Source organism: Andrographis paniculata, unplaced genomic scaffold (assembly GCF_009805555.1).
Source record: "Andrographis paniculata isolate CXL003 unplaced genomic scaffold, ASM980555v1 Contig12END, whole genome shotgun sequence".
NCBI classification, from domain to species: Eukaryota; Viridiplantae; Streptophyta; class Magnoliopsida; order Lamiales; family Acanthaceae; genus Andrographis; species Andrographis paniculata.
Window position 1 is genome coordinate 4,206,082 of NW_026137402.1, and position 25,529 is coordinate 4,231,610.

Below are 25,529 nucleotides of genomic sequence, written 5' to 3' on the forward strand. Positions count from 1 at the left end.
AACCCGTTGGTGAATGGACAATCGGTGTCATATTTTGGTGGAATATGACAATGTTTTTTCCATGTAGGAATGCAAACTTTTTGTTGTTATATCAAAATTAGTATGTCTTGTTATGATCCAAATGAAAGACCAAAAATAACCTCTCTTTTTTTTCTAATACCAATTTTAATAGGAAACTCTAATAAGAATGAAATTGAAGACCGAAATTAATTAGATACTGAGAAAAAAAAAGAGAAGATATTATGAGAACGGATTGGAGGTCGAGAGCTTCAACACTAAACTAAAATACCAAAAAGATAAAAGCCATAATAAAAAATGTTTTCAAAAATATATTTTGCTATTTTTAAGTGAATATATACTCAATTTATTGGTATTAATTAATGTATCCATTTTCTTTTTAATATTGATTTTGGAATATAAATGTTTATATATATATATATATATGTAGCATAATAAATAAATAAATATACGACTTTACCCCTAAAGATTTTTTTGGAATATAGCTAAATTATATTGATAATATTGTTTTAATAATATATAAGATGTATGTTTGGTCTATTCCTTTTGAGGGTTTGAATTTATATTTAGAATTTGAATAGTAAAAAAAATTATATTAGAATAATTATATAATGTGATATAAATAGATGTTGATGTGATATTTTAAATGTAAAATTAATTTTTAATATAATATAAAAACTAATAAATAAAATTTTTATTTGATATATTCAGAGAAAAATAATAATAAATAAAATTTTTATTTGATATATTCAGAGAAAAAAAATAATAAATAAGTAAAATCTTGTGTAAAAATCATCATAAAAAAAAGAAAAAAAAAAAAAAAAAGAAGACCCTATATATTTATGGGGATCACAATTAATAAAATAAATCAAATTAATTAATTTCAAACTGATCAAAATAGCAAAATAATTAATTCAAACAAAAAAGTAATATTTTATTAATATTAAGAAATCTACATCTACCAAATTTAAAAAGTATGTCTATTATTTTTTACATCTTAAATGATAGTAAAATATATATTCCCCATTTCATTTAAGACACATTATTTCGGATAAAATAGTTTAATTAGTTAATATTATGATATTATTATATTATATTTTTATATGAGTAATTTCGTTAGTAATTTTAAAATAAGAATTAATATGGAGTATATGATTTAAATAAATTTAAAATATGTGTTTAAATATTTTTAATATTATATTTAAATAAAATATATAATATCATTTTGTAGAAAATAAACTTTAAAATAATATAAATAAATAAATAGTATATATATTTTTTTTAAAAAAAAATATTTATTTATTAAAGAGATATAAAAATAAAGAAATTTTTAATGAGTTTATATAATATGTAATATTATATATTATAAAGTTAATTAAATTTATTTATATTTTGTTAAATATAATTAGATTTAATAAATTTTACCAAAAATAAAAACGTAACCATTAAAATAGTACCATATAAAAAATTAAAAAAATTAAAAAAAAAAAAAAAAAAAGAAGTGACAATTAGAATGTAACTGTAACATAGGAGTATATTGGTAGATGACATAAAGAGTAATAAGCTTAGCATATCGGAAATAACATAAAAGTCCTTACCATATACATAACTTAACTTTCTTAACCCTTTACCGTCAGGCTTTTCAGATCATCTCCACGTCACGCTTCTTCTTCTCATCCAATGCCGCCAGAGAGCTCCGCCACCGGAAAAATGTCCCAAACAGTGCCTCCATTTCCTCCAGCGTCTTCCCTTGCGTCTCCGGCAGCAAAGCAAAGAAGAACACCCACGCCACTACCGCCACCGACGCGTATAGGAAGAACGCGCCGCCGGTGGTAATTCCGTTCGTCAGCGACAGAAACGTCATCGACACCACGCCGCTAGTCACGCGGTTCACCGCCACCCCCATGCTGCAACCCTGCGCCCTCAGCCTGAGCGGAAATATCTCCGAGCTATACACCCACGTGATCGGCCCCATCCCTATTATAAAAATATTAAATATATTTATATTAATAAAAAATAAATATTTCATTTATCATCTAAATTTATTAATTTTTTTTTATCATTTATATTATTTTTTTTTTAATAAAAAAATATCATTTTTTTAAAATTTTTTTTACTCTTAAAAAAAGAAATTTTTAATTTTACTCACTTTTTTTAAAAATCTATTCAGTCAAATGAACATAATTTTGAATGACTAAGAAACTTTTTGAATAAAAAAATATTACCTTTTCTATTTTATCCCAAAAAAATAAAATTTTCTATTTTTACCTATTTTTTTTTTCTCCCGTAAATCAGCACACAGTTATGATGGAGAGTATAATATAATAATAATAATAATAAATATTAAGATCTCAATACCTATGGAGAATAGTGCCACGTAGGCAAGTACGGCGGTTATGCACAGCGCAACCGCCCAAACCAATTTCTCGTCGCCGGAGCGGTCGACGGCTGTTAGCGCGAACCCTAGCGCCGTGAGCGACACGATCATTCCGGCGACGCTGGACAGGAGCAGCGGCCGGCGGCCGACCTTGTCGAGGAAGAAGGTCGCGACGAGGATGAAGGTCGTCTTGACGAATCCGACGGCGACGGTGGCGAGGAGCTTGTCGTTGTCCTTCTTCACGCCGGCTTTCTCGAAGATCGTCGGACTGTAGAGGACGACGGAATCGATGCCGCTGGCCTGCTGGAAGAAATGGATTCCGACGGCGCACATTAGAATGTGGCGCACCGAAAGCGTTGGGCGGAGGAGGAGCTCGCGCCAGACGCCTTCGCCGTGGTGCTGCTTGGTGACGGCGACTACGTCGTCGTCGCAGTCCGCCGGTATGCCGGCGGCTTCCTTGATGTCGGCGAGGCGGACCTTGGCTTCCTCCGGCGAATCGGAGGTTCTCTGGAGGACTCTTTTGGCTTCGCCAAGGCGACCTTGCATGACCAGCCACCGTGGAGACTCCGGCATGGCCAGGACGCCGATGGCGATGGCGATCGACGGAATAGCTCCGACGCCGAGCATAAATCGCCAGCCGAGATTCTGTGGAAGCTTCGAGAAGCCGTAGTTTGACACGTAGCCGAGCAATATACCTGTAAAAATATACTAATTGCCTCAATTTGCTATAACAATATTTTAGAGATTTTTTTTTTTCACAAAAAAATATAGAAAATGTGATAACTAATATAAAAATAATTAATATGAATAATGTAACAGTGTGTTTGTTTGGGATTTGAATAATAAAAAAATTGAATTGGAATAGTAGTATGATATGATATAAATAAATATTGATGTGATGTTTTAAATGTAAAATTAATTTTTAGTATAATAGAAAAAAATAAAAAATAAATATTTGATTTGATATTTTTTTGGAAGAAAAATTTGTATGAATAGTATAAATGCTTCCTAATCCTCCAAACAAACACACAATTTTTCTATAAACATATTTTGAAAAATACATACTACCTCCGTCCGGCTAGAAAATATACATGTTTCTATTTTAGGAAGTCCAATTACAAAGTAACCATTTCATTAAATACCCTATTTTTTTCACAAATACTCCTACTTTACATCACATCACATCACTACTTTTATACCAAAAAAGCAAGGGCAAAAATGTCATTTCACTATTTTTATCTACCCACTATAATTAAAATACTATTATTCCTTAATCTCCGCGCTAAAAGTAAATATATACTTATTTAGTGGACGGATGGAGTATTTTTTACGGAAAAAAAAAAAAAAAAACATTCTAATATAGAATTTCTTCGTTCAAACTATAGTATTACTAATACAATTTTTCAATTCCAAAATATGCTCTCTTTATTTTGTAAAAGTGTGCTCTGTAGAGAACTAAAATCTTTATTTAAAGCTTTATATACTACTACATTTTCGGCTCTAAGGTCTTATTTACTTGTTGCGTATTGATATTTGAATATTAATTATTATATCAAAATATAATATAAATTTTAAAAAAAATTGCAAAAATACTTCCATTAGTGTTTTATAATACTAATATAATGATATTTGTACAAACAATTATACAAATATAAAAATATTTTTAATATTAAATATAATGATAAAGATAAATGTGACCTTAAAGGAGACGAAGAAAGTATTATAATATATACTTACATAAGTTGTTGAAAATCCTACATATTTCTTACACAAATTTTACTTTAATTCAAAATTTAAATTATTGATCTTATAAAAAATTCTACTTCTACTCTTATAAAAAAAAAAATACAAAAATTATATTAAATAATATTAGTATTTTTTTAATCTCTATGCAAAAAAATTTGAGCATTATTTTATAAAATTGGAAGTATATTTTATTTTCTAGCAAAGAGTTAATATTTAATATTATAAAATATTATTTTTTATATTAACTATATATTCTTTTATATGATTGTAAAAAAAAAAATATTTCAAATTAAAATACTAAATAAACAATCTATAAAACTGGCTCATAAAAGATTTAAAAGAATTGGAATTTTAAAAAAAAAACTAAAAATAGAAAAATATATTCCCTCCATCCATTTACAAGGTTTATATTTACTTTAGGCGCGGTGTTTAAAAAATAATAGTATTTTAATTATAGTGAGTAGTTAAAAGTAGTGTAATGATATTTTTGCCCTTACTTTTTTTTTTATGTAAAAGTAATGATGTGATGTAAAGTAAGTGTATTTGTGGAAAAAAGTAGGGTATTTAATGAAATAATAACTTTGTAATTGGACGTCCCAAAATAGAATTATGTAAACATTGTAAGTGGACGGAGGGAGTAATAATTTAAAAATACTAAATATATTATTACAATTATTTTTTTATTTAAAATATTAGGAGTGTGTTTATTTTGTAAAATTATTTGAAGTGATATATCTTTTTTTTTATGTAAGATATATTATAAATAATATAAAAATAATGAATATGTGGAATATATTAATTTTTTGGGCCCAATTTTAGCTTAAATTAACATGATATATTTAACTACTTGCCCTACAGCTAAACAATTTGATTAAAAATAATAATTACAAAATAATTAAAAAATTAATATATATATATATATAATAGTTTGTGAAAAAAAAAAATAAAATTAATTTGAGTTTAAAAAAATAAATAGTATCAAACAACCCAAAGTCTTGTTTAAACAAAACTTTAAAAGTGTGTTTCTTTGCGTTTGATTTGAGAAATTTTGATTTTCTACTTAAATAATATTTAATGTGATAGTTTGTGATTTTCAAAAATCACATAGTACAAATAATAAATTTTGAAAAAACTTTGGTAAATAAACACACTTACTCAAATAATATTTAGATGATTGCCAACTCACTTTAGTTAGAAGTTTTTGTTAAAATAACAGTTTAAAATAAATTTATAAATATCTTAAATTAAAAATACTTAAGTTATTACCAATGGATTAATTAAGTTGGATTAAAACTCATTGAGCTAATTTTTTTTTTTTCTTTTTGATATATTAATATAGAGTATGACAAAATTATTATAGTATTTCATCGAGATTACCTACAAATTAAACTTAGAATTGAGGTTACCTATGAATATGAACACTCGAATTCGGCTCATTCTTTTAATTGGGCTAAACTAGAGAGGTAGTTAATATAAATACTACACTAACACGTATTTATTGATAAATAATTATATTAGCCACTCTAAACTTTAATTAATTGCAAAAGTATTGTTTCCAATCCACTATTCCTTAAAATACTTTGAAAAATAAAAATAAAAAGTATTGAATAAATAGATTGTCAATTGTATTTTTGTTTAAAGATTTTTTCACGTTTTATACTATTTATTAATTTTTTTTAAAAAAAAATTATATCAAAAAATTATTAATTTTCTTTTATTTTTTTTATATTATGTTATAAATTAAATTTATATTTAAAAATCTAAAATCAATACCCAACCTAACTATATTTTTTTCTATTTTAAAATTTTATTATTTGGATCCTACCTACCGAACACTCCCACGAATTTTATTTTTTTTAATGCTGTAATTGAAATAATATATACACTATATTTAAATATATATATATATTAATATTCAAGCCTGAATTATCTACTTAAGTTTGAAAATTCGTACCACCAACCAATCAAGTTACTTCCTTGAACCATATTTGAAACGCATGTGAAATGACACAAATACCCTTCAATCCAAAAACCCACCGCCACAGAAACAGCACACACTCACCGAAATTGATGAAAACCTCCGGAAAAGAGCTGAGGAAGCCGCGCGACGCCGCCGGCGCCACCTCCGCCGTGTACACCGGCGCGATCATCAAAGCGTATCCGACGCCAATTCCGGCGACGAATCTCCCGATCATGAGGAACGCGTAGTTCGTAGCGAATCCCATAAGCAGCGCCCCGAGGAAGAAAATAGCTCCGGCCAACACTATCGTGTACCGCCGGCCGATCCAATCGGAGGTCCTACCGGCGGCGGCGGAGCCGATAAGCGAGTATAGATTCAGTATCCCCATTATAACCTCCTTCTGGACGTGGTTCATATGAATATCTTTCACGATATAAATTATAGCTCCGCTCATAACTCCGATATCTGCAATTCGAGTACGAATTCATCAAAATTAAGGAAAACATATCACCGAATTACCGAATCGAACATCAAAACTGATGAATTACTGAATCAATTTTGATTATTACGTACCGTAGCCGAGTAAGATCGAGGTCATGGAAGCAAGGAAGGAACAGGCGAGGGCGTACATGTTGCGCTTCGGTTTTTTTGGCGGAGGAAGCTCCGGTACCGTCGGATTTGATTTTGCGACGGCGGCGGTCTCCGAGGAGGAGGAAGAGGAGAAGAAACTGTTCTTCTCCGGCGACATCGCGGCGGTGCAATTTGTGATGTTGAATTACTTGTATGCGTATGCGCGTGTATATATTTATAGGGGAGGATGTGCTACGCACGCGCGCATATGTATATACATGTATATGTATATGTATACGGTGCCCCCGCGATCACTTTTATACTCCTCCCCTCTTACATCTGTCTCATTTAAAATAAAATAAAATAAAAAATTCTACAATTTTAATTATATTTTAAAATATAATTATTTATATTTTTATCATAATTATATTTATTGATATATTTATATTTTTTTAAACGAGCTAGACTATGCATGACTCGATATCTATGGCTCTAATACTATATTAAATTATCGAAATGATTATCTCACCTAAAAATTTAAATTATAAATAATACATATCATTAATATATATATATATACTAAAGTTAACCAACACGTCCCCTCATGTGCAAAATGATGCATATGAATATATGTCGAATGGAGATAGAGATATTCAAATTCGAGAACGATGACTCTGATATCATATTTTCGATCATCTAACATACGCAACTCTAAAAATCTCATATCTACGTATACAAGATATCATATGTAAAATAGAGGGAGTATATAAATAAAATATGATTAATTGTTTTAAAATATTTTGTGTACTCAAATTAATTATAGTAGTGTATTACTATTATATACTAATAAGTTTATGTATTATATTTGTATTATATAAAAATATCGATCTAATGCTACTATTATATTTTATATATGATTAGCATGTATTGATTATAATTAATCATAACACTGCCATACAAAATATAAATTTAGATATATTTCAAAATCTTATTTATTGTGGATATAAAATATATAACTTGTTTGGTTTGTCATTGAATTTGAATTTTAGTTTAAATTTGTTATTTGACTTTTTAGATAAAAAATAATAATAATTTGATATAATATTGTATAAATCAAATATATATTGCTATTGAGAACGCATGAGCAGCTGTAATTTTAAAAAAAAAAAAAAGAATTGATGCAAAAAGAGCATGTTCATATATTTTTAATTTTCAATTTCGATGTTATAGAAATTTACGGCCGTTACTTTTCGAATATTCAACAAGTAAACTCTAGTTAAGCACGATAGGTTGCAATCTTCGCCAAGTGGATATGCGAAATTAAAAAATCCCTCCGTTCCAATACAATAGTCCTATTTATCATTTTTATTCGTTCCAAAACAATAGTCTCATTTCTATAAATAACCATATCACTATAAAAACTACCCTTACTTTTTCATTATTATTACACAATTGCCACTATTTTTTACACTAATATATTCACAAGGGCAGAAAAATTTTTTACCCGTACTTTTTACCCACTACCAATATAATATCAATATTCCTTAAATCTCGTATCAAACACAACTTAGACTATAGTTCTAGGACGGAGGGAGTAATAAAAAATAAAAATTGTGTGATAAATTCAACCGAAAAAATATCAATAAGATTTTAACTCATATACAAACTTGCAGTCATAAGTACATCGGTCACCTCTTATGGAGCAAAAATAATTAAAATTTGAATTAAAATAGCGTTGATATATGACAAATCATTTATTCCAAAAATCTATATACTCCGATAGGAACCCCGATATATATATATATATATCACAAAAGATAAATAATCATATTCAAATATTTACGTATCATATCTAAATGAACTTCATAATATTTTTCACACCATAAATTGTGTCTAAGAATACTTTTCCAAATAAATAAATATTACAAACATTAACAATAAAGATTACAGACATTAACATCTTGCTCAAATTAGAGCATGCTGATTTGGAATGCCCAATTTTGCCAAAAAAATAGTTAAAGTAACATTTTACAAGCGTCTCCTTAAATATATACTAATTGAGTATGAGTAAGAACAACGTCGATATGTTTAGCTCATCTATGAAACATTGAATTGCTAGCAATATGCAAAGGTACTTCATTGTCATAGTAAAGTTGTATGGAGTGAGGATGAGTGATACCAAAATCATTAACCATTTTAGGTTAAATGAAGTGGTAGCCATGACATGATACTTTGCTTCATCCAATAATTAAACCAAGTGTATTGTTTCTTTGTAGCCAAGAGATGGGAGAACTGTCTAACTAAATAAATCAGTCAATGACAGAGCGACAGGTCAAAAAAATAGCTAATCCAATCAGAATCACATCAACCATGAAGTTACAAATTGCAATAAGTTGGTAAAAGACTTTCTTGCTCGGGGACAAAGGGAAGTTCGAGGAACTAACATTATGAAAGACAAAATCACAAAGTCGAGACTAAGGAATTTTAGTCCAGTAACCTCCAATATTTTAATAGAACTAGAAGAATCTAAAATCACTCTATCATTGGTAGTCATAATATCTAACGATAATTCAACCAAATGAACAACCATAGATATGTTCAATGTAGGTTGAGCAACCAGATGGCAATCAGTATCATCATCATAATCATTTATTGGCAGTGATAACGAAGAAGACTCACCACCATATATCATAGATTGGAATCTTGTCTGGTGGTATGGAGATGGACTCGTGACCATAAGGTCATGGGTTCAAACTTCGTGCCTCCAGGTCTTGCTTGTCATACATGGTTTTTTTAGTATGATTTGCTTTATCGGGCCTCGTTTGCAGGCTATTAGATTCGGTCGAGGTTTATTCAGAGTGCACCCGAAGTATAGCAGCTGCGGTTTCTCATGTAATAAAAAAATAAAAAAAATTAAAAATTATCCAATGCAATACCATAAAACTCGCATGTGTATAAAGACTTTTACACATTCAAGACATGTGTATGCAGCCTGTTAATGAGTCAAAATATGCTACATTAAGAATTTGTTGGTGCTTATATTCTACACAACCAAAAATAAATAAATAAATAATGAACTTAAAAAATGATAAATATGATAAAGTCCTCATAAATCACAAGTAATCATTTGTTAAAGTAGACATCGCATGCATTATTTATCAAAAAAAGTATTGAATTCAAAAGAAATTTGTTCAACTATTTTTCAGGATAGGTAACCGGTAAATAGAGCAACGCAATTAAATCGTTTCAATAATTGATATAAAAATATTAAATCGCATTACAAACTTGAAATATATATATATATTGTACAACGTAATATGATGATTGAGGTGCATTGTTCCAACTTTAGTAATAGTAGTAATTGTCTCATATGAAAATTGCACGTGTTGTGGCAACAAATCTGAAATAGCTATAAAATAGCATTCCATGATATGATGAAAAGTTCTACAATCATACGTCTAATACCTATAATATTGTTTTCTAGTCAATTTTTTGTTAATTCTAAGTTTAGTTGCATGTAAAGTTGCAAGAAGAGATTTCTGTTGTTCATTGATCAGGCTAGTCATGTTTGATTTTTTGTGATCAAGATTAATAGATTCACAAAAACTTTGATCAATAGCAACATGCGATGCATTAGCACAAACCGGTCTTACACCAAGATTACTTATAGCGGCCAAACCTTATTTGGTGTTGTTACTTCTAACAATTTCTGTTCCATGATTTGTTCTTAATGTTTGACCGACATCGCTACAATTGTTGGTTTGGATAGTTGCCCCACTATTTCAGATAACCAATTTACTCGAAGTAATAAGAAACATAATATTTACAATAATTACAGTTAATGCATAGTTGATTTCGATCATGCATCCCCCTGCTATAAAGATTAAACTGTGATGGTCGACCATTACCAACGAAAAATGTCATAACCTCTCTAACATATTCAATTTGTTCAGTAGTACGTATATGTTCTACTTAAACCACCATTTAAAAAAAAAAAAAAAAAAAAAAAAAAAAAAAAAAAAAAAAAAACTCAATATTGGTAATGGATCATGTTCTAAAACTGGAGAACAAAATGCAACATACAAATTAGAATCCAATCCCATGAAGAATTGATGATTATGAAATTCTTCAAGATTTTTTTCATCAAGTTATTCATTATTGCTGGACAAATATTATATAAATCAAGAAGTAGAAAGTCAACGATGATCATTTACTTCTTCCCACAAAATTTGTAGTTTCGCATAGTAAGAAATAATAAATATACATTTTTGCTAACAATCCAGCAATGCAAACTTGAGTTGTTGAATTCTTAGTTCGGATAATTTATGACTGAAAATTTCTCCAAAAATGTGCTTCACAAATCAACGGCAGCTTTCATGTGATACATCACAAAATAAAGAGATGGTTCAATATAATTCCAGATGACACCAAAAGGAATTGAATAGTCCACCAATCTTCAAGATCCGACAATCCTATATCAAATTTTAGAATTGAACCATCAACTAATCTAAATTTCTTACGCGTGAAATGCATTTTGAAATGATCGAGACTGCTATCATAGTTAATATCACTACGTGGCTGAACCTGAGTAATCAATGCTCCAAGGTTATCATTAGCCATGATATTATACGGGGAAATAATTTCCAATTAGATGATGCAACAAAACCATCAAGATTATTCGTCAAATCGGCAATAATTTTGATAGTTAGAAGAAAAACTAAATATAAAATATCTTTGTAATTAGGTATCAATAGCATGACATACAATCGTTTATTCTAAAAATTTATATTCTCTAGAAGGAATTCCGATGCAAATATGTTTGGATAAATAATCTTATCCGAGTATTTACCTACTATGTCTAAATCTACTCTACAGTAATTTTTACACCATAAATTATGCTTAAAAATATTTTTCTAAATAAATAAAGATTATAAGCATTACAAATGTGCTATAAATATATGTTTAATACCAATGATGTGTTGTTTTGGTTATTTTTTATTTTTATTTTTATTTAAATATAATATTATGTGCAGTATTTTTTATAAAATTGTGAAAATTTATCAAACACATGTAATATTTTACAATAAAAAATATTGTTTTATAATATATATTAGAAATACTATATATAAAGTTTGATAATTTCATAAGGAAAAATGTATATATAGGGTTTGTTCACGTAAGAAAATAATATTTTTTAATAAAATTTTTTTTCCATAAATTTATTTTTTTTCAGTACTAATGATATTACCAACGAAAATTTATTAAATTTTGTCCCTAAATGTCATCTAGCTAACGCCAGTCATTCTCAATTTTCGTAACAACTATATTATTTTTCTGTAATAGTTATTTTGTGATTTCATGCTAAAATCAATACTATTCATTTAACATAATTTTTTATAAAAAAAAATATATACTATTTTATTTCACAAAATATTATATCAAAAATATTTAAATAAAAATTCAAATCAATATCTTATTTCAAATCAATTTTAAATCATAATATGATAAAAGTATAAGACTAGAACTATTCGAGACGGAACTAGCTTTCGGAGTTAGGGGGTGGAGTTGTGTAGTAAGTTTTGAGTTTTTATGATTAGATTTTATTTTTAACATATTTTAAATTATAAATTGGCGATTTTTTTTTGTTCAAATAGATAGTTTAATTTATAAAAACATATTAGTTAGATTCTCTTATATACTACAATTTTATTTTCTTCTATTTCTCTTGATGCCGAGATGATAAAAATAAAATAAAATAAATGATGATAATGCAATTAAACACTTGTAACTATATATTTAGCATAGAAAATTATTTTTTTATATAAATAAAATATAATTAAAATTATTATATTAATATAAATTAAATTTAAAAAATAATAACAAAATATATAATAAATTTAAATTTTCAAATGAGCAAAATAATCAATTTAAATTTCAGGGAGATAAAATAATACTCCCTCCGTCCCACCGGAATTGAATCCTTTGATTAGGGACACGATATTTAAGATAAAGATGTTTAATTAGTTAATAATAATTAGTTATCGTATTAGTATATTATTTTTTATAATTAATAATATTTATAGTTTAAAAGTAAATTTAATATATATTATTAAAAAATTAAAATATATGTTTAAATATTTAAAAATTATATAACAATTTAAAAAAATATTTTTGTTTATTTATAATTAATATAGATCAATTTTATAAAAATGTGTAGTTTAAATATAGAAAAAAAATATTTATTTTTTTGAGGAGAAAGGTAAAAATAAAAAAGTTTTGAGTGGATCCTATGTCATTTATGATGTTATATATTATGTAGTTAATTAAGTTGATTTCAATTGTTACGGAACAGACAAAAATAAAAATAATGTCAATTATAATGCGATGGATGAAATATATATTTTATTTATTTAAATTGAAAAACAAAATGTTTTTTGGGGCTTGGGGCAATTGCCTCCAAGTCCGAGTCCCGAAGTAGGTTTACCCAGTTTAAAAATAGACACTTCGATTGTTTTAATAATTTAAATATAATATTTTACATACAAAATTATCAGTATAATTTATTTATTTTTAATAATTTGAATATTATATTAAAAAATTAAAAAATAATACGCCTATAATAATAATTATAAAAATGTCGCACAATAATTGAACTATTTATTGAAGGATACGTATTCCTTTATAGTAAAATAAAATAAAACATTAACTTGTAGTCAACTATGCATTAAAAAATTAAAATTTACAGAGTAGTTTTCTCTTTTTATTATTATTATTATTATTATTATTATTATTATTATTATTATTATTATTATTATGTGGATTTAAATCATATATATAATGTCCAAAAATATATTTTTATTGCACTTATATACTACAATTAAGTTGAATACTATATTGGTATTTATTCATTGGTGTGTTTGATTTGGAAATTATTAACTTAAGATTAGGCAAACCTGGAGTTTAGTTTCCATTTTTATTTCTAAATTAATTTTTTTTATATAGAAAATATATTATTTATTTTTATAATATGGCATATTTAAATTACTATTATTTAAATATACATTTAAAATTATCCAACTATCTTTTACCATTGTGTACCTTTTCTCCGATTAATATATTAAATATTAGAATATCAATTATATATAAAAATAATAATAATATAAAGTATGTTGAATATGTTATTTAGTTTATTTATTATTTTTACTATTTTATTATAATATTTTTAAATTAAATACATAAATCTTTACTTATGTTGTGTCGAAATTGAGTTTGGATTCAATCTTAAATTAAAATTAAAGAATTTTAAAAGTTATTCGTAGGTCTTCTGGGTTTATCAGATTTTGTTCAAATTAGGGTCCGCATATCTTGAATTCAATAATATATATATTCAAGTCGAATATTTGATCCCTGATATATTGTCATCTTTAATTTAATATGACACTCTAATCTTATAAAAATAAAAATAATAATAATAATATCTGATCATAATAATTTTAAACATAAGTTTGATATTATTTTATTTTTTATTGCTATTTACTAATTTCTTGTAAAAAAAAAAAAAAAACTCCCGATGGACATTGAGCTCATTATAAAATTAATTATAAACAGAAAATTATTTAGTGGACCAAACAAAAAGGGTTTAGACATATTGGCTGGTCAAAAACGACGTCGGAGGCTTATATGGTCGATTCGTGGGCCCCACTTCACTCCCACAGTCAGACTTTTCAATGAAGTTATTTTTTAATGTTTTTTGTCACTTTGCAATCATATTATTATGGACCCATTATTTTTATTATTATTATTATTATTATTATTACATACTCAATCATTTCCATTCATATACTCATTTTGACTTCTTTTAGTCTTTGAGGGTGCGATTGTTCGGGGATTGGATTTTAAATACACTATTTATTTATTTTTTTTTTTTAAGAATATCAAATTAAATATTTATTTTTTATTTTTTATATAATACTCCTTCCGTCTCATATTTATATATTCATTTACTTTTTGCATGGAGTTTTAGAAATATTAGTATTATATTGGGATAAAATAGAAATAAAGATAAAAAAATTAAATTAACTCTATTGATGTTGTATGATATAAAGGTAATGATAGTTGTGTAATATATTATTATAAATTGGAAATGTATTTATAATGTTAGGTAGATAGTACAATTACTAAAAAAAAGAAATTGATACTTTGTTATGGGACGGACCGAAATGGAAAAATTGATAGATTGTTAAGGGACGAAAGAAGTACTTAAAATCAATTTTACATTCAAAACGTCACATCAACACCTATTTATATCATATCATACAATTATTCAAATTCAATTTTTTTACTATTCAAATCTTAACTCAAAATCCAAACTCTCGAACAAATACACCAGATATATTTGAAGTTTTGATAATATTAATAAAGTAAAGAAATAAAAAATGTATTCAAAATGGTATTTTGTAAAAATAAATTTTAATATAATATTGTGTATAGAAAATAAGACTCAATTTATTTGTTTATTTTGTGTTTTTATTTGATGAAAAGTTTTTAAATGAAACATGGAAAATTGTGCGTATAATATAAAAAAAAATATAAAGATTTTTAAATGTCATATAATATAAAAAATAAATATTGTTTATAAAATGCTTTAAATTGTAAGAGATGAATTATAAAATTGATGATATATTTTCACTAGCTATAATAAATTTATATTTATTAAATTAATTAATTAATTTAATTTATATTTATTAAATAAATTTAGTTAAAAAAGTGAGTTGGACAAAAAAAATAAATAAATAAAGTTTGAATTTATGACTGCTCATGAGTCCAATTGCAAGACTAAATTGTTTTCTTTAATTAACAAACAAATAATTGAGCCTAATAACTGAATTATTTAAACAAATAAATAAAGTTGAAAACGATATCGTTTAGCTCAGTGCAGGCAACAGCTATTATGAGGTCTGAAAGTAATTGGTGAAGTATAATAATATCATGGCACGTGATTTTGAATTTTATTTCATTTCAAATCTGTAATTGTCACAAATTAGTACAAGTGAACTACACTATCTTCAAATTTCAAACCAATAGAATCAACTCATATATAAGTTCTAATAGTACTATTTATTAAAAATAGTTAAATTGTCAAAACTATCAAATATTTATTTTTATTAATTTTTTTTTTATATATATACAATATAATACTTCTTTCGTTTCACATAAAATGATTTTTTTTTTTTAATTTTCGTCCAACTAATATAATTTATTACTATATTTTTTTTAAAAAAAATGGTATACACTTTAATTATATTTTAAATTTTATGATTTATAAATTTTTAATTTTAATTAAATTAATTTATAATTATCTTTACTAATATATTTTTTAATTACTTACTAATTAAATTTTACCTAAAATATCGTATCTATAGTAATATTGACATATTACCTTAAACGAATGAAGTATTATCTATAATACTCCCTTCGTTCAGTGCTAAACTTCTCATTTTCTATTTTAGTATGTCTAAATCAAAATTTTCTATTTTTTTTTTAAGAAAAAATAGTTCTTAACTAAAGATTAATATATCCATTTTTTTATATTATTTTTTAAGAATAAAATAGATATTACATTACTTTTAATAGTTATGTATTTATAAAATACTAATACTATTAAAAATTATTCTTAGAAAAACAAACAAACATCTTAGTCCACAAAGGAGTATAAAATTCATCACACAAATCTCAGCAGCACTGAATGCTGACTCACATACGTAATGTAACAATTATATATTCCCTAGGTCCCATATACTATGTCCATGTTCCGTTTCTGTCCGTCCCACATATTATGTCACTTTTTTTTTTTGGAAAATGATTACACACTTTAATTTTTTTTTAATTTTAATTAAACTAATTAGTTATCTTAATCTTAATTTATAATTATTTATATTCTAGAATAATTATTTTCACCAAAACATTCTTAATTATCTACTAATTACACCCCTACTAAAATACCGTGTCTACAGTGTAGCAGACACGGACGAATAGAGTAAAAAATAAAGGATAGTTTTCCTAATCGAATCGGAACCGTTCACGACTGGGCCCCACACTATGAACGGTAAAGATCATATCCGGATCCCGGATCCTGGGACCGTCGAAGAATCGTATAAGAAGGATATGGACACAAGCAGCCCACCTCTATCAATTGTGCACCAAGTCATATTTTCTAAAATAATTAAATTTATTTGTCCTATGTCGAAATTTATTTATTTATTTTATTATTTTGATGGGTTTATTAATTGATTTTATTTTTTAATAATTGTATTAAAAAATATTTGTATAAACCCACAATATATGTATAAAGTATATATAGCCACAATAATCCAAGTCATATAAAAAATAAAGGATAGTTTTAAGTGTATATATGCATATATATATATATATTTAATAGTTTTAAAACAAACAATTTGTCACATATATTTTTTTTTTATTAATTTGTCACTTTTTTCTAAATTTTTTTGTTAATTATTTATCACAATACCCTGACTAGACTTTTTATTTATCTTATTTTTATATTAAAACACTATTATTTCAATATTTCCAATATTAGTTTTAAATATCTATTTTAATTTATATTATTGTATTGATCCTTGCATAAGTTATTGTCATTATGTATTGACTAGTCCTTACATATTGACTAGTCAATTTATATTTCTAAAAGCTTGGCTAAAAATAGATCAATAAAAAATATATAATTTCAAACTTGTAGTTGCTAGTTATACTTTTCAAATAATTCAAATTTAGAATGGTAAATCAAATAAATTGGGGTATAAATAATTATTATATGTTAATGTGTCGATTTTAATTTTTGTTTCATGCTATGTTTTTTTTTTCTTAAGTGCATTTTGGACAAATCAATAGTCGAACTGAACCAATAACATGCAAATAACGGAATATCAAATCATACAAAACGAATACGTGGACATACAAAATTTGAAAGCTCGGAAGTTTGAACCATTTCATCATCACACGACCAGACCAGTACTTACGAGATTGCATCATGCTACGTCTTTTATACGGTAAACTATGGGTAAAACATAAAAATTGCAAATTTAAATATAATCCAAACTTATATTTTTAATTTGAAATTTCAATATTCGGCACAATTTGAATCATTTCATGTGAGTTTCAAGTTAATTTAATTTTTTTTAGATTATCCGATGACCTAGCCAAACTCGATTAATCCAATACCATAGGGACCCGAAAAGTTGGAAAATTAAATTTATGTAAAAATTTGAATAGAAATTAAGAATTTGTTAGCACTACAAAAAGATAATATTTGTAACGGAATTTCGTCTCTAAAGTTCACGTAGCTAACGTAATTCCATTCTTAATTCCGTCTCTAATGTCATTAGTAACGGAAAAAGTAGATTTAAAGACAAAAAAGTTTTATTACAAAAATGATTTTTTCTTATAGAATAGATTGTGTTTTTAATTAATTATTTTTACTATTCATCTAAAATAAATTATTTTTCTTTTAAAAAATCGCTATCGTACATTTAATTTTATATTTCATATGATAAATGCAAAAATTATTTTTATTTAAAAATATTAATCAATTACTTATTTATATCAAATATCAAATCATTCAATTTAAAATTGTATTATTTTCAAAACACATGAAATCAATCAATTTTTGCTAAAATTATATTACTCCCACCGTCAACCCGCCCATCAATCCGTTTACTTTTTGCACGTAGATTTTAGTATATTAGTATTATGTTGATATATGGTCCAATTGATATACATAAAGACTATTATACCCTTTAATATTTATGGTATTAAATGGTGTTATTTGATGATATTTGTGTAATATTATGTAAAGGATGGATTAATTTTATATTTTAGTAGAAGATATATTTACTAAAAAGGAAAATTGATACATTTGCGGCAAAATGGATAGATTGACGGTGGACGAATGAAGTATTATTATTAGCTTCAAAACTTTTATCATATAAATATCTGTGATCTTATATAAAAACATATACGGTTTACGTTCCACTTTTTGCTTTGATTATTTCGCATAATTTTTTTTTATTTATTTATTTTATGTAAGTATAATTTAATAATAATTTTTACAAAAGATTTTTAAAAATATAAAATAGGAAAATTCAACATTCTAATTAGAAATAGTAATAAATGAGTGGAGACAAAAAAAAAAAAAAAAACTTTATTTTTTTTACTATCTCTATCTGTTTCACTCAAAATTATATATTTCTTATTATAGTAAAAATTATCACACATTAACATCTAAATAATTTTAATTTTTATATAAATTATAAATGTAGTATTGCACTTATACATAAAGTACAAAAATAAAAATATCAAAATATCTTACATATTTTTACTAACTAATAAAATATTATTATTTTGCAATTTACTCCGAATATTCAAATTTATATTTCAATCTAAGGAGGAAGTAATATTTATTTTTATAAAATAAATTATTATTTAAACAAAAACCTTAAAATTAAAATACAAATTTATAAATCTCGAATAAATATTTATGATAGCGATAAGTATTATTTAAATAAATAAATAAGTAAATAATTGTATAGTCAAATTGGAGTGATGGGAAGATGCGTGCAGTGTTGCCCGTTGACTGCATATACTTTTAGAGATATGCCTTATCTTAGGATTGTCCTCATCCACCCAAAACTACTGTATTTTCTGCTATATTATTTTTAAATTTTATTTTTAAATTTTTATTATATTATTACAATTTTTTGATAAAAATATTTTTATAAAATACTATCATATTTAAATTATTAATTAAATATAATAAAAATTAAATTCCAAACCTCCTGAAGGGAATATGCAACCGCTTAGCTACAGTTAAAATTGACTATTGTGCATTCCCACTATGAAGCAATGTTTCCACACATATATTTATTTTGTTTACTTATATTCGTAATAATAATAATGTAATTTTTTTATAGAATGATAATAGGACATGATTATTAGAATAAAACAAAATTAATGTAATCTAACATTTTTTTAGAAAAAATAAATAAATAATTTCATTATAATAATTTGTTTAAAAATACTAAAAAACAAATCCTATTGAAAAATGAAATAATATATGGTGGCGTATGTTTCTTTCTATTTAATTTTATATTATTATGTAATTTTTATGCAATAATCAAATATTCTCTCTCCGTTCCACATAATTTGTCCATATTTTTTTATTTTAGTCCGTTCCACGTAACTTGTCCTTAATATTTTTGGAAATATAATTATGCACTTTAATCGCATTTTAAATTTTAAATTTACTTATCTTAATCTATAATTATTTTTACTAAAGAATTATTATTTTTACTAATACACTTCGTAATTATTTACTAATTATACTTTATCTAAATTCCAGTATTTACAGTCCCATATCCTCTGGGACGGAGGAAGTACAATATATTGTCAGTAGTTAAAAAAAATCAGAGTTAAACAATGATCTGTTTAGTTTTGTTTTTAAATAGAATATTTTTTTATAAATATTACTCACTCTCCGTGTCCAGGGTTGAGCCTGGGGTTTGACTGCGGACTAAAAGTGTTTTAAAAATCAAAATATCTTTACTTTATGTAATTATTGTGAAAAAGTAAAAATAGTTTTGTAAAAGGTAAGAAGATAATTACTAAAAATAAAAATGAGACTATTGTTTTGGAACGGAGGAAGTATTAAAAAATATATTCTCTTTGTTCATGGTCATATAACTCATTTAGTTAAGTAAAATGTAGGTCAGTAAATTATTAATAATAAGTTATAAATATTTATCTATTTTTATTATTGTTAGTATTCTAAATATTTTTAGCATTATATTTCAATTTCAATGCAATATGAATATTATTTTGTAATAAATAAAAAATATATATTTATTTATAATTTTATATAATATAAAAAATTAAATATAAATAAAAATATTTGTTTATTAAATAGGAAAATTGAAAACGCAATATCACAAACAAACCCTATTTTACAAATTAGAACCAAAACAAACCATAATAACTATTGGGCTAATGAAATTGGGCTCAAATAATTTAATCAACGTTGGTGGCCCAATAAAAATCTACTCTTTACGGGACAACTGATGAACTGGAGTTCTAACGTAGTCATAGACAGTGAATTGATCGAACAACCCACAGTTGCCAGTCCAGTGACGAAGGGAGAAGCTCCAGAAGAATCAAGTAAATCTTCTCATGGTAAATTGTTTCGAATCGCCTTCTCCTTTTGGTATTCATGGCGGCGCTGTAGTGGATTTTTTGTACACGCGATTTTCTCATCAACAGTTGTTTGTGTATGCGAAATTTGGGGCAGGAGTCGAGAGATGAGGCCGCCGTTGTAGTAATTGGTGGAATGGTTCTTGATGTTAATGCAACCGCTTCTTCCATGGCTGCTAATCCGCGAACTACGGTTCCTGGAAAGGTACGATGCAACTAATTTAGGCCTGTGTTAATCCTTATTGGATGCAGTTTGTTAAAGAGCTTGAGAGATGATTTTTAGGAAAATTTATATGGTACATTCATTAGGATGATGATGCATTTGTAAGGTTGATTACATGGCGAATACTTGAGATTGAAATCAATTGATGCCCTAATTTCTTATTGATCCCTTACAGGTTAGTGTTATTTTCAAGCTGTAAAGCTACAATGAGAACCAAAATGAAAATGGCAAAATGAAGGCCGGAGACTCTGAGATTATCTGTTATACCTGGGACTTGCTTCTTCAGGTTCTGTATATGTTAGGAGGTGTTGGAAGAAATGTTGCCGAATGCATGTCGAAGCTAGGAGAGAAGCCTTTCATGATAAGTGTTGTAGGATATGATCTGGCAGGTCTGACTCTGTCTATGATGATTTTTGTCGAAAATTGCTTACCTATTTATGGCGTGGTCGAACTAATTCTCGAATTCTGGTGAAATTCTTTCGGAAAAAATTAGTTTGTTTTGAGGCAGTATTCAGTCTTCTTCTAGTGATGAGATTTTGCTGTGGAAGTTCCTAAAGCAGCATTCTTTATAATTTTCTGAATGAAGTATTAGTAGAATGGATTTAATGCTTACGAGCATTCGTCATATCATTGGTGCTACTGTTTTATATTGTAAAAGAACTTTAGATTAGGATTTCTGCTGCAGACTTACACATTGCGGTTTACTTATTCCATTACAATAAAAAGAGACACCGATCGATTGACGTTTGTGTTATAAACAGGAAGCTTCTTGTTGGAATCCTGGAAATATGCTGGATTGTCTGATGAAGGTAAAAATTTTACCAAACTTTCTCAGGAATCATCAATCATGATTGGACCCTTATAAAGTTCTTATGAGCTGAAATATTGCGGGTGCCTGTCATGCTAGAGTAATTAGAAATGAACGGAAAGAAGAATAAGATATCATATAATAAGTTGCAGGAGACTGGTCAAATGTTTTAATTTGTGGTGAGGCACATTTATATTGAATAAATATTCATCAATCATCGATAGTTTTTGTTTCTAACCTTGCAAACTGGTAACTAAATTAGGTTTGTAACATTTTGTCATGGTTAATTTCTCCATCTATCTTAATTTCGGGAAACCATAGTAAATTTTCCCATCTTAAATGTTATACATGGTCAGGCATTCAGAGAAAGCAAGATATTGATACTGGTGTGGTTTGCAACGTCTTTGATGGTAAAGGAGAATTGGCTGCTGGCATTGCTAGCGCAGAAGCAATCGTAAGTTTTTGCTTAAAGAAGCCATTACTATGTTGAATGTTTTGCACAAAACAAAATTTATGAATTTTTATTATGTGGCACGACAATAGGAAAAGTTCCTTACTCCACAATGGATTGGAAACTTCAAGTCCAAAATCTGTTCTGCTCCTATGTTGATGCTTGATGCAAATTTAAGTGATTCTGCTCTTCTTGCATCTTGTCAATGTACGGTAAATTTTGCTTTTTGTTATGTTAGTTTCTTCCACCTCTTTGCGTGTTTGCAGGTTGTTGAAATGCTTAGAAAGTATTTTACTAGTTTAATCTTAATCATTTTAGTTCATTTTATTTTTCATGTGATCATGGAGGCACACATATGCAAATCTATGTGATATTGCATTGGTAAATGGAGCCTAGACATAATGACGAACTGGAATTCAAACATAGAATAAACATTAATTGTGGACTTAATTCGGTGATTCCTTAGTTACAAACACATAATTCTAAATGGACCCTCATTTTATGGTTTACAATAATGCATAGTCAGTTGTTTGATGTTCTAGCACACACTCCCTTGTATGCAGAGATTATTCTTTTTGAAACACTATTTCATAAATAAATGCAACAATCCCGAAATTTGATGTGGCATCGATATGAAACTACATAGCTACATTAACCTTAGGTATAAGCTGTTACATAGATAAACACTGCAAAATCTAATTACTCTGAACATCTGGCATAGTTATCATTTGTTATTCTGTCATTTGTCGAAACAAATTGTTACATGCTTATATGGTGATGCTGAATTGACACAACCGAAGTACTTAAATTGATAAATATATTGGCACCATGGGAAACTATCCTTCCAATGTGGTGATTAGTTGCTCGTCTTGTTACCCATGTAAATCACTTAACTGTGACCCCTGACATAGTTACGAGGCTTCCCTTTTTATGCAATCTGCAACCTTAACAAAATTAGGCATCTTTCTGCCGGCTAACCATATTGACGAACCCTAATATTGCTGAATATGTACATATGTATGTGTATATATATTTGTAATAACACATCTTAGCTGGATATAATTTTTCAGTGGCAGTGGAATGTCGAACTCCTGTATGGTTTGAGCCTGTATCAGTTACAAAATCGAAAAGAATTGCTTCCATCGTGAGACATGTGAGTGTCCTTCGATATATGGCTAAAACTAACAAAGTGATCTCATCTTCGCCATTTAAAGTATCACCATGTAGGTGTGTGTGTGAACTTTATCAACTTTTAACCTAATAATTTACTTTTTTTTTTCAGGTAACTTTCACCTCGCCCAATGAAGACGAGCTCATAGCAATGGCAAATGTTCTGTCTCCAGGGGACAAATTCTCACCAATTCCAAGGGATAACGACACTGCTAATTTATCTATAGGATCATTATTTCAAATGCTAAAGCCGGCTATATGGGTTTTGCTACATAGCGGTGTTCGTATCGTAGTTGCTACACTCGGATCACACGGTGTGTTCTTATGCTTTGAAGCAACATACGGAGCTAAAAGACACGATCATACTAGAAAAGCATCCTCTTCTTTTAGTACGAAATTATATGATTCGATAAACCTATGTTGCGTGTCGAATAGCATCTTAAGCTCTCGGAAGACTAATCGAAGAAGCTCTTACATTGCCATACATTTTCCGGCACTGCCTGCCTCAGTAGCGAGGCTTACCGGCGCCGGAGATTGCTTAGTCGGTGCCACCATAGCTTCTTACTGTGCCGGTTTAGATATAATGCAAAGTGTTGCAGTCGGCATTGCTGCAGCAAAAGGGGCTGTTGAGTCTGAGCTCAATGTTCCTGCTGACTACGAATTAACCAAAATTTCAGGTACCATCGTTTGCAGTTTTCTTAGTTTAATGTTTTGTTTTCGATTTTGCTGTTTTGCCCATGATTTTCCCTGCAGATGACGCGGCTTCTGTCTATTCCAATGCAAAAGTTGTGTTCTGTGAATCGAAGCTGTAACCATACCTTGTGGTTATTATTACAGATCGAGCATTGCAACATGTCGGGTATGTACACTTTATGGCATTCTTGCATCGGATGAGTTCGATTTGCTTTCGTAATTTATATACATACTTGTGGAGAAAAGTTTGCCATGTGGTTAATTGATCGAACCTGTTATTGGCTGTGTTCTTTTTTGTGTTTTCCTATGTTTTCGTTTTTGTTTGATTTTTGTAAGTAAAATTGCGATGTTTTGAATGTAAAATATGTATATGCCTTTGTTGGGAAGAACACAAGGTAAGAAGCAAAAGAGTATTGGAAGAATTATTTTACAAGTAGAAAAGATAAATTGAAATGAAATTACATTACATTGCTTATTTGCATGCCTATATCTATCTACCTACCAAAATATTTATTCTAGTGTCCAAGTTCACAATTATATTTTAGACATAATACCAATGTGAGTAAAGGCAGGAATAATACCTGAGGCACTTCGAACAAAAAAGTACAATTCTTAGTTCGCAATTATTATTTTTTATTTTTATTTTATAAAAAATGAATAGTAAAATTTTAAATTTGAATAATTGTTTGAATGTAAATTGATTTTTAGTATAATATAAAAAATAAAAAATTATTATTTGATTTGATATTTTCAGACTACTGAGTGTAATAAGAATGTGATGTTTTATGTATTTTTTAAGAGAAATAATAAAATTAATTGTAAAAATTTTGTAAGAAATTAAAAAAGGCAAATTTCTCTTTTATCCACCAAATCTCAAATGAAATGATGCTAAAGTTTGTCCCGCAAGAGATGAACTAATGGTGAAAAGGTTTGTGATCGTGAAATTATAAGATTTGTTACATTATCAACAAAAAAAAAAAAAATGATGATGAAACTCTTTTTATTTTACATTTTTTTTTTCGTATTTTCCTAAAAATTAAAAAAAAATTAATATCATTATTTTTATATTTTTCATACTTTCTATAAAACTATATATATATATATTCAAACCATTTTACAAAATAAATATAGCACCGCCAGCTTTTTAAAAAGTAAAGTAATAATAATAAATGTGATATTAAACTTTTATATATATATATATTTATTATACATATGTATTTTGAAATTTTAACGGCATTTATTAATAAATATTCT

The 25,529-nt window shown here is 27.0% G+C and overlaps 2 protein-coding genes across 4 annotated transcripts; one reads left to right on the top strand and one right to left on the bottom strand.

Moving 5' to 3' along the window:
• Window positions 1-1,534: 1,534 nt before the first annotated feature.
• LOC127253677 (polyol transporter 5-like) lies at window positions 1,535-6,919 on the bottom strand. Its single transcript, XM_051278385.1, has 4 exons — window positions 6,675-6,919; window positions 6,204-6,566; window positions 2,377-3,090; window positions 1,535-1,995 (listed from the first exon to the last, which is right to left on the bottom strand). Exons 1-4 carry the CDS (start codon window positions 6,847-6,849, stop codon window positions 1,661-1,663), a joined length of 1,587 nt encoding a protein of 528 aa, XP_051134342.1. The 5' UTR covers window positions 6,850-6,919; the 3' UTR covers window positions 1,535-1,660.
• Window positions 6,920-20,813: 13,894 nt separating this feature from the next.
• Window positions 20,814-24,731, top strand: LOC127254119 (pseudouridine kinase). 3 transcript variants are annotated; one of them, XM_051279033.1, is made up of 9 exons: window positions 20,859-20,912; window positions 21,028-21,135; window positions 21,440-21,542; window positions 21,915-21,962; window positions 22,318-22,415; window positions 22,505-22,619; window positions 23,483-23,565; window positions 23,695-24,259; window positions 24,336-24,731. In XM_051279033.1, exons 1-9 carry the CDS (start codon window positions 20,910-20,912, stop codon window positions 24,392-24,394), a joined length of 1,182 nt encoding a protein of 393 aa, XP_051134990.1. In that variant the 5' UTR covers window positions 20,859-20,909; the 3' UTR covers window positions 24,395-24,731. The 3 variants fall into 3 exon arrangements, with proteins under 3 accessions (XP_051134982.1, XP_051134995.1, XP_051134990.1); XM_051279025.1 differs by having other exon boundaries at window positions 20,814-20,912; window positions 23,695-24,731; XM_051279038.1 differs by having other exon boundaries at window positions 20,857-20,912; window positions 21,329-21,542; window positions 23,695-24,730.
• The last annotated feature ends 798 nt before the right edge of the window (window positions 24,732-25,529 follow it).

Excerpts from the sequence above, each read along its gene's own strand:
- LOC127253677 (XM_051278385.1), bottom strand. The coding sequence starts at position 6,849 with ATGTCGCCGGAGAAGAACAGTTTCTTCTCCTCTTCCTCCTCCTCGGAG. Across the intron at positions 6,567-6,674 it reads CTCGATCTTACTCGGCTACG|ATATCGGAGTTATGAGCGGA; the intron begins GTACGTAATAAT and ends CTCGAATTGCAG. Across the intron at positions 3,091-6,203 it reads GGAGGTTTTCATCAATTTCG|GTATATTGCTCGGCTACGTG; the intron begins GTGAGTGTGTGC and ends ATATTTTTACAG.
- LOC127254119 (XM_051279025.1), top strand. Across the intron at positions 22,416-22,504 it reads TTGCTAGCGCAGAAGCAATC|GAAAAGTTCCTTACTCCACA; the intron begins GTAAGTTTTTGC and ends GCACGACAATAG. Across the intron at positions 22,620-23,482 it reads TCTTCTTGCATCTTGTCAAT|TGGCAGTGGAATGTCGAACT; the intron begins GTACGGTAAATT and ends ATAATTTTTCAG.